The 9,998-nt window shown below is 39.7% G+C and overlaps 1 protein-coding gene across 4 annotated transcripts in view; it reads left to right on the forward strand.

The window, feature by feature from the left end:
* LLGL2 (LLGL scribble cell polarity complex component 2) overlaps nucleotides 1–4,473 on the forward strand; it is a 121,204-nt gene extending 116,731 nt beyond the window's left edge. For 3 of the 4 annotated variants that reach the window (XM_033961151.1, XM_033961150.1, XM_033961152.1), the window contains one exon: nucleotides 3,750–4,473. In XM_033961151.1, the coding sequence (XP_033817042.1) occupies nucleotides 3,750–3,757 (8 nt within the window). In that variant the 3' untranslated portion in view covers nucleotides 3,758–4,473. The remainder of the gene's footprint in view (nucleotides 1–3,749) is intronic. The other variant, XM_033961153.1, reaches the window with a different exon arrangement.
* The last annotated feature ends 5,525 nt before the right edge of the window (nucleotides 4,474–9,998 follow it).

Genomic DNA, 9,998 nt, shown 5'->3' on the forward strand with positions numbered 1-9,998 from the left:
CACCTGGCAATCCTCTCTGCATGCTAGTGTAATTATCTGAAGGTAAGAGCTGGAGGCCAGGGGGGAAGCTGGAGGACGCTACAAAGAGCGGGCAGCACTAGTACAGACCGCGGGACGCAAAATAGTACCTGGAGGGCTGCATGTGGCCCCTGGGCCGCGAGTTTGAGACCACTGAACTAGATGCACTGAAAATGGTCATTAGGACTGTGTGGGTCGCTGAGGGCTGAATTTTTTTTGGCAGATTTCTAAACGGCGATTGATTTTTCAAATGGTTTCCCATGCAAATGAGCATTGCGGAGGGCAGCCATAATCCCATCCAGTCGCTCATTTAGAAACCGGCTCTCAAACATGTGCAAAGCTGGTTGGTATTAGCAGTCCACTTATGGCTTTGCAATGTTAGATCACTTAACTGAATCACAGCTCTTGATATAACTAAATAAATATTTAAATATTTGTAAAATGTTCAGACCATATAACCAATAATTTAGTGGTAACACCAAACTGTGGCTATTATAGGGACCATCATCGTCTTTGCAGTCCCTGACCCAACCATTAGAAATTATTAATGATAATAGGTAAAAAAACACTTATCTGAAATGGCTGGATAGTTGGATACTCGATAACCACAGCTGTGATACAGTGCCAGTGCTCAAACGTGCGTTCAGTTTGACTAAGTCGCCATGTTAAAATCCCTGGCCCCCCGACTCGAGTTTCGGCTCTTCATCAGGAGGGGACACGGTTAAATCAAATCAAATATATAAAAACCATTATAAAAACTACATGATATCTCTAATACTTACATTACATTACATTACATTAGGGATTTCTATTCCGCCATTACCTTGCAGTTCAAGGTGGATTACTAAAGAATTATCCAAGATGTATTACAACAAGAACTTACAAAAAAAAAAAATTGGTCATTTTCAAAAAGAGTGAGAAATGGGTAAGGTTATTTGTTTGGGGTAGTTGGCTTTAGTGAGAGGTGGAGTTACTAAAACTCTATCATTGTTACCACAATATATTTTCATTAATGTATTCTAAAATTCTATAACTAATCAAATTTAATAGAAAATTAAACCTCATACCTTTTCTCAGCTTTGTATACCCGGAAGGCAGTGAAGTAAGGGCAAACTAGGTAAAGACTCCACAGGCTACACAATTTATAAGGCTGTTCTTCTTCTAACCAGAAGTGACATCAACCGGACATTACGAGAAGTTATAGTTGGAACCAATCTATGTCCAAATTTAATCCATGAGGAGTTAGGGATTGCCAATTATAAATTAATCTTTGTTCTTTCATCACTAAAAACTTTGATAAATCTCCTGAATATTCTCTAACCTGTAATAGAATGCTGCAATGTTAGGCCATCAGTTGGATGACTTGTTTTAATATTAATGACCTCATTTTTATAGTAATGAGGTCGTTTGCTTGCCAGAGAATGTACGAAAGCACAGAAAACCACGCAGTGAGCCATTTTGAACATTGGGTCGGCAAATTTGGTTGGTCGCTAAACCATTCAAACTGGGTTTAGCAACCATCGGTACACAATCGGATCATTTAGTACATCTAGGCCATAGAGCTTTAGCCATTTAAATCATTAAGGGGCCTTTTTACGAAGCTGCATTAGGTGCTTTTTGCATGCTTAACACAGCTTAAAATGGCATACTGTGGGATACACTCTGACCTCCTTCGGTTAATTACCAAATGTACACACATTTTAAATTATTTTTAAGGGGACATGTTTGAGGACAGAGATTTATTTATTTTGTTTTCTATCCCGTCCTCCCCAAAGAGCTCAGAATGGGTTACAGGCTAACATACATAATATACAGTTAATAGGTTACAATTTGCCATACTTGCAGTACAATTTTTTCCTAACTCGACAGACATTAGTAAACATAAAACTCAAAAAAAAATTATATATATATATATATGAATTTCAAGTTTGGCGCTGAAACTGACCCTTGTTCAGCCTTATTCCAGTATCATTTTTGGCAGGGAACTGAAATGTTAGATAGCTCTCCTTTCTCTCTCACCTCCCCCCCCCCCCCACTCAGGCACATAATGAGCTCCCCTCCATCCCTACACACACACAGAATGAGCCTTTCCCTCGCCATGCATAGAACCCCCCCCCCCACACACACACACACACACACACACACCCATCATCCATCCCCCGGTGGTCTAGTTGGCAGTAGGAGCGATACCCGAGTGAATGTTCTGCCATAAACAGTGCAGCTACATTACCATGTGCTAACTGAATAGTGCAGGAATGACATATCAGCCCTTTGCCACTGACAAAATAGGTGGCAGTAAATGCACAGGCACTAACTTTTTTTCAGTGGCTTTGTCTAGTGGTAACATTAGCACGTGGCCATTAATACAAACTATAGAAAAAGGCCTTAGTACACAAGAAGAACCTGTGCAAAGGAGCGCTGTGGCCACTTTGAACCACATAGAGAATGGCACGGGGACACATTTGTCCCCGTGAGTTTTGTCGCTGCCCCTGCCTCATTTCTGTAAGCTCTGCCTTAACTGCACAAGCGTCGAGCACTTATGATTTTAAAGTGTTTGAGGCTTGTGCAGATGAGTACAGAGTTTTCAGGAGTGGGGTAGGGACAGGAAAAGAACTTGACTGGATGAGAAAATGAGTTTCCGCAGGGACGGGGAAAAATTTGTCCCAGTGTCATTTTCTAATACCATAGTTTGGTAAAAGCACCCCTAAATGGCCAAAGTTATATGCTTTAGAAAGTGAGGTGGTGTCCCGGCTGCTCTGACCATAAGTAGAGAAGGGCAATACTGAGATCCTCTTAGATTCATAATATAGACTCAGTTAATCAATGTCAGGGGCATAGCTTTGGGCAGGTCTGGCTTGCTCAGTTTGGTTTCAGGCCTGGCTACCCAGTAGCTACAGGCCGCTGACAGTGGTTTGTACATACTGCTGGCAGCTGACCCGGAAGCCTCCCTCTGATGCATTTGCATTTTGAGTCATAGGGAAGGCTTCTGGGTCAGCCACCAGTAGCATGTAAGAACTGCTGACGGTGATCTGAAAAATGGTACATGGGTTGGGGGGTAGGAAGGGAGAGAGAGAGAGAACTTGCTACATGGGCCATGGGGGGTGGGAAGGGAGAAAGAAAGAATTTGCTGCATGGGCTGTAGGGTAGGAAAGGAAGGAGAGAGTTTGCTGCGCAGGTTGGTGAATGGGAAGAGTAGGAAAGAGAGAATTTGCTGCATGGGCTGAGGGGGTGGGAAGGGAGGGAGAGAGAGAGAGAGAACTTGCTACATGGGCTGTGGGGTAGGAAAGGAAGGAGAGAGTTTGCTGCACAGGCTGGATGGGAAGAGTGGGCAAGAGAGAATTTGCTGCATGGGCTGGAGGTGGGAAAGGAGGGAGAGCGAGAGATTTGCCCACTTTGGGCTCAGGTCCGCCCCCAAATTGGCTGTCTGGCTATGCCACTGATTAATGTACAGGTAAATCAAGATGAAGAACAGTTTACACAACCTTCCAAGTATGTTACACTCATGTTTGAAAGCTAATTACCATTTAACTCTAAATGTATGTTCAGACGTGGCCAAACAATCCTTGTTGCATGCACTTTTAGCATTGTACTTAAGAAGACTAAGAGTGACTTTTGAACAGTTGGACTGTTAAGGGTGCCGAGGAGAATGTTAGATTCGTAATAGGGCAGTATGCATTTACTGGTCTCACTGTACCATTTTTTTCCTTTTATCATCTCATGCTAATTAAAAGCAGAATGAAGCAATCCCCTAAAATGTGCCAGTTGGACTTGACGTATGGTGTATCATGACACTACTGAACTTCCACTTCTGATGAAGAGCCACCTTCTCTGAAGGAGACCAATCTGGTTCCTGGGGTTGGGATCCTGCCTGCCTGCTGTTCAGCAGCTCCCTCCTCGCCTTGTGCCTCATCTCTTCTGTGACCTCCTCTCCCAGGAGACAGAGACAGGAAAGCCTTCCGCCACAGGACAATGAAAGGCTGCTGAACCCTTTTTCTCTTTTGCCTTTGCACACTTCAGATTTTCCTTGCTGGAGCTGGGGATTTTAAGTTGTACATTTTACTTCTTTTAGGCTGCAGAAAATTTTAATGTTATCAGTTTCTTTCTTAACTGACTTTTGTATAATGTTCTGTTTTGTTTTGTTTTAATTTCATTTGGGTGTTTCATTTTAATGGAAATATATTTTAGAAATGTCCTTTTTTAAGTAATTTAGTGAATTAATATATACTGTATCTATAATTTTTAGATTCTGGTGGCTGCTGTAATTCTGTACTATTCAATGAGGAAATATACTTTGATTTGCTGAAGTACTGTTAATTCATACACTGGATTTATAGATTGGGTAGAATCTATTTTTGTAGCTGTCTTTTGGAGACAACAAGGACCAATAACTTGACTGCATTTGAACACTACACAGTTCTTTGAAAATAAACAGCAAAAAGCAAATGGTTTAATTTCTTTAATGTGTATGCTTTACTCTTTCACGCTCGTTTCTAAAATGGAACAGAAACTGTTCCAGTGGTTCTCAAGTCAGTCCTGGAGTTTCTTCTTGCCAGTCTGGTTTTCAGTATATCCACAATGAATTTAGGAGCAAACTGAGGCAGAGACCTGTAATGCTAAAAACAGTTTAAAGAGCAGTAGACCACCCAATGAAGATTAGTGTAATTGAAGCCTTTTATTTCTCCCATCTTTGTTTCACGGTCTGCTATTTTTTCTACTGTTATCAACAATGAATAGGCACAAAAATTAAATCCCAGCTTTTTCTGTTCTGCTGTACAAAAATAGTTCCAAGCAGGTCACAACTGTGGTGTACCAAGGGAAGGGACCAAGGGAGGAGCAGCCCATAAGGGGGTGCTCTGACAATTCTTCTGAGGGCCATCGACAGCATCAAGAACTTCTTCTGGCAGCAGCAACATTCACAATTCGCTGCTCTTGCTAGCGGGCCTTTCTCTCTGCTGGAAACAGAAAGTATGTGGGACCCAACAGAGAGGAAGGCCCGATGCCAGCAAGAGCAGTGAATTGTGAACGTTGTGCTGCCAACTGGAGGGTGACAGAGGGAGGGGTAGAGAAATACTGTACCCAATTGGGGAGGGGGAGGGAGGGAGAAGGAAGACCAGGGAAGGGAGAGGAGATGAAAGAGAGATGTCAGACCATGGGGAAGGAAAGGAGATGCCATGGCATGAGGGAAGTGAAGGAGACTTGAGATGCCAGATCATCGGGAAGGAAGGGAGAGCGGGAAAAGAGATGCCAGAGCATAGAGGGAGAGCAGGAAGGAGAAGAGAGGAAAGAGATCCCAGGGCATGGGGGAAGGGAAGCAGATGCCAGACTATGGGGTAAGTTAGGGTGGGAAGGAGGGAAAGAAAGGAGAAGAGAGAAGCCAGAGCATGGGGGAGGGAGTGGATACAGAATGAGAAAAATGGAAGGGACAGAGAAAGAGGTTGAATGCTGGATGGAATAGAGAGTGAAGAGAAGATGAGGAAAGCAGAAACCAGAGATGACAAAAGGTAGAAAAAGTATTTTGGGGTTTTTTTTTTTGCTTTAGAATAAAGTAGTAGTGTAGCTGTTTTGATAAACATTTTTAATAGAAAATGAAAATAAAGTAATTTTTTATTTGACTAATTTTAATACTTTTTTCTAATTTTTGGAGACTAAAATCCCCTTCCTCAGGCAGTGGCATACGAAGGGGGAGGGGAGCAGGCAGGGAGGAGTCCACCACAGGTGCAGTTCTTCTGATCATTTTTTATATGGGGGGGGGGGGGTTTAAACAATGATCAGCCCCGGATGTCACATACCCGAGTATGCTACTGGCTCATAATAACAGAACATACAGTACAATATTGATTCTAATCCAAACAAAGTTCATATACTCCCAAAGAATTACAGTACAAATACATCTTCAGATTTTGTCAAAATGTCATATGATTCTCTGCCCGTAAAGTCAGTGGGTAAAGGCTCTTGTTCAACTGCCACTTATAATGTACAGATTTCTCTAAGCTAGATTTAAGGAAGAAAATATTTACAGCAGGAAGACTATAATTTAATTTATATAATCAATCTAACCAAAACAGGGAATTATAAAGTACCTGCTAAATAAGATGCAACCACCCCATAACAGAATTTTAAAAGCAAAAGTTTGAACAAAATGCACCCCTTAATCGGCATTAAAAACAGCTTTGACCTTCTTGCCTCCCCATCCATTCAAAATCATTTTAGCTGCCACATTTTGCATAACTTGTAATGCTGCATATAACAGATGAAGCGTATGAAAATATATCTGCTTCTCTCTGGATAGACAGGATGAGTCAGCCACACTGTGGTGACATTTCAGTCAAACACAGAAAGAAGGGAGACTCGCTTTGGCCAGTGTAGCGAAGAGCACAAAGAGAGAAGGGCAAGACTGATGTCTTACTACAACCATGGTATTAATGTAAATATAGTCCCAACAAGGATCCTGATTTCGACAGAAAAATTGCCTTCTTCAGGGGACAAAACAACTAAAATAGGAGGAAAACAATAAAAACTGTGCAATATGGTGTTTATATGTCTTTTATTTATTAATGTGTCGTATCGCCAAATGTACTGTCCAATGTAACTTCTGTGAATGTTGGCTTGTAACCCGTTCTGAGCTGCCGGAGAGGGCGGGATAGAAATCAAATCAATAAAATATTTATTTAGGTTCTATTCCTTGTTTTATGGCATTACAACTATATATCATTTTTGCAACTTTTATCGGGTATGTTTTTATTTATTACCAAAGCAACATCCAGTATAATTCAGCACTGCCTATGGTACACAACAAAAAAGGAGAAAAGACCTGTGTCTAATAGGGGTTTCAAACAAACTACCCACATAGACAAGCCAATCTCAAAAACTCAAGTTTGAGACCAGCAGACACATCCTCGGTCAAAAACTCCAAGATAAGTGGTATTATATTATAAACAAAATAGTCATTCAATATCATCACTTATCTGAAAATGTGGTATTCCCAAAGTTCTTTGTTGTTCAGCTGCTGTGCTGTTGCTCTATGCTCCACTATGCCGTTTTTTTTCCTGCTTCTAAGCTTCAGCACTATGTCAAAGAACTTTGGGAATACCACATTTTCAGATAAGTGATGATATTGAATGACTATTTTGTTTATAATATAATACCACTTATCTTGGAGTTTTTGACCGAGGATGTGTCTGCTGGTCTCAAACTTGAGTTTTTGAGATTGGCTTGTCTATGTGGGTAGTTTGTTTGAAACCCCTATTAGACACTGAGGTCTTTTCTCCTTTTTTGATGTGTACCATAGGCAATGCTGAATTATACTGGATGTTGCTTTGGATATAGAATATTTGGACATTCTTTCTTGTTGGTGAATGTTTTTATTTATTGCCATTCAAAAACTAACAATGAGGTCCTTTTACTAAGTCGTTTTAGCGCGTGCTAAATGTTAACGTGTCTATAGACTATATTGGCTGCGTTGGCATTTAACTTGTGCTAAAACGGCTAGCACGTCTTAGTAAAAGGACCCCAATATCGTTTAGTTTTATTTACATGTGTGATGTCTCTATCTCTTTTTATTGTCATCATCTCTTAACCCCACATATTTCCTTAATTTTCATTGCTTCAGTTTTTCTAATGATAGTTTTTTTATATGTATATTAATCATGTTCCATTTTTATGTCTTTTTATTCAAATCATATTTATTTTGTGTTTTTATTGTATTCCTCCAATTTTAATTATTTTGCCCCCTGAAGAAGGCAATTTTTCTACTGAAACCAAGGTCCTTGTTGTGACTATATTTACATTAATAAAGTTTATCTTGGTGGTACTAAGACATCAGCCTTGCCCTTCTCTCTTGACAACATTTCAGTGCCATGAATGGATTAGCTCTTTAGAGCTCAGAAAAGCCAGGAGAATGTCTCTCGGGGCATACGCATGCCCCCTTCCACCACAGTGTCTGCCTATTTCCTCTCCAGTCTGTTTTGCCTGACTTGGTGGAAGGTCAGGTCCTCCTGCTCACCTCTAAACCTCTCTTTTTGATGACCTTCTCTTCATCCATTTTATTTTTCTGCTTAGAAGTTTACTTGTGTGTGTGTTTTCTTGTTCTGTGTCTGCTGCAGATGGTGTTTAGTTTTTTTGTTGTTTTTTTTTTTTTGTTTTTTTTTTTAGAAGAACCTCTTCTGAGTGTGGTTGAAACTACTTCTGCTCTGAAGATCAGTCTCCCTGGAACCTGCCTCATGTTTGCCTAATATGGAGGCAAGACTCCAGCTCCAGATATCTCCCCATCTGTTGCACCATTATACAGATCTGCCAAACCAGGTCTATCCCCTTGCTGGTCTAGTTTTCTAGCTATTCATGATGAATATGCATGAAAGAGATGTGCAAATATATGCATATCTCTCTCTTGCACGTTCATTGTGGATTGACTAGCTGCTCTATAAAAATGATAAGTAGTAATAGAAGCAATACTTAAGAGCAAGCATAAATAGTATAGCAAAATGAAGGACTTTGAGTACTTTATTATGTATATTTATATGCAAATAATGAGATATGTTGTACTGAAGCTATTTGTGTTTTTATATGGAAATAATTATGGGTTATACCATGCAAAATGTACAAAGTGTAGTAGATTTATATTTTTACGGTGGTCCAGATTGCCGCGGCCAGATTGATAACTGGAACATCAAGATATAAGCATATTATTCCATATCTTTGACAATTGCATTGGTTGCCAGTTGCATTTTGAATTCAATACAAAGCAATTATGTTATGTCATCAATTTCTATATGGTACAATGCCTGAAATTTTTAAGAATATGATGTCTCGTTATCAACCACAAAGATCCCTTCCGAGAAGTGCCTAATTTCTGAAAACAAAGGCTAACCCTAAATATGTGAAAACAAATGTTATGACTTTCACATGTGCAGGAGTCAAGTTATGGGATGGCCTTTGCCAGATTCAAAAGTGTGGAGAGAGGAATTTATTTATAAAAATGTTGAAGACTCAACTATTTGTTGATGCATTTTTCTGAGCAATTGATTTTATGTAAGGCTGAACTTGTCTGTTTTATTTTTTATTTTGTATAGACTTTTAATATTTTATGTATGTAACTCCTTGTATACCGTTTTGGAAAAAAAACGGTATAGAAATTTTAAAAATAAATAAATTTTTTTACTGCTAATTCAATACTGGACAGGTCTAAGCAGTCTTAAAGAGATTCATCAAGAGTAGGAAAAGTTTCAGTTTGTAGATAGGAGAATAACATATCACTCATTCAGCATGTAAAAATGGAGTAGATTCGGAAGACGGTCTAAAAAGGGATTCTACCTGATAGGAATAGAACATCAGAATATCATTTGTTCAGCACACAAAGTAGGGTGATAGTCAACAGTTAGAAACAAAATTTTATGGAAGATGAGTCTGTATGGGTGGTCTAGTTTAGTGAGGGTGTTTATATAATTTATTTTAAGTGAATTGGAAGGCTTGTTATGCTGACAGTGTGTACAGCCATATCTGGAAGACAACTTTAAATTCCTTAAGAAAGGGTATACTATGAATAGAGAAGGGGGACACATTCCAGGTAGACAGATCTGTAAAGTAAAATGTTTGATGACATGTGGACTTGAGTTATGCTTGTTATGGGCCTGGTAGAGTTGGGCAAAAATTGTTTGGGGCATGTAAGAGATAGCCTGGATTGTAGGGGATGGTGAGTGAAGCAAGATAGTCTGTAGTTCTGAGCCAATTAGCTTTCAAAGTCATCAGGAGAACTTTATACATGATCCTCTTTTTAACCTAGTGCCAGTGGTGTGATTTTAGAAGTCTGTAGTCCCATTGCTTCTGGCATAAAGTTATATTAGGAACACTTCCATACAAACATGCTGTTAATGGAGCACACTCATTGGCTGGGTCTTTGCAATCAGTAATAGAATTTTTGCATCAGCCTAAGAATTAGAAACATTTGCCATTGGCGGTGACCTACTGACAAAAGTAGGTTCCTT

Source organism: Geotrypetes seraphini, chromosome 10 (assembly GCF_902459505.1).
Source record: "Geotrypetes seraphini chromosome 10, aGeoSer1.1, whole genome shotgun sequence".
Lineage (NCBI taxonomy): Eukaryota > Metazoa > Chordata > Amphibia > Gymnophiona > Dermophiidae > Geotrypetes > Geotrypetes seraphini.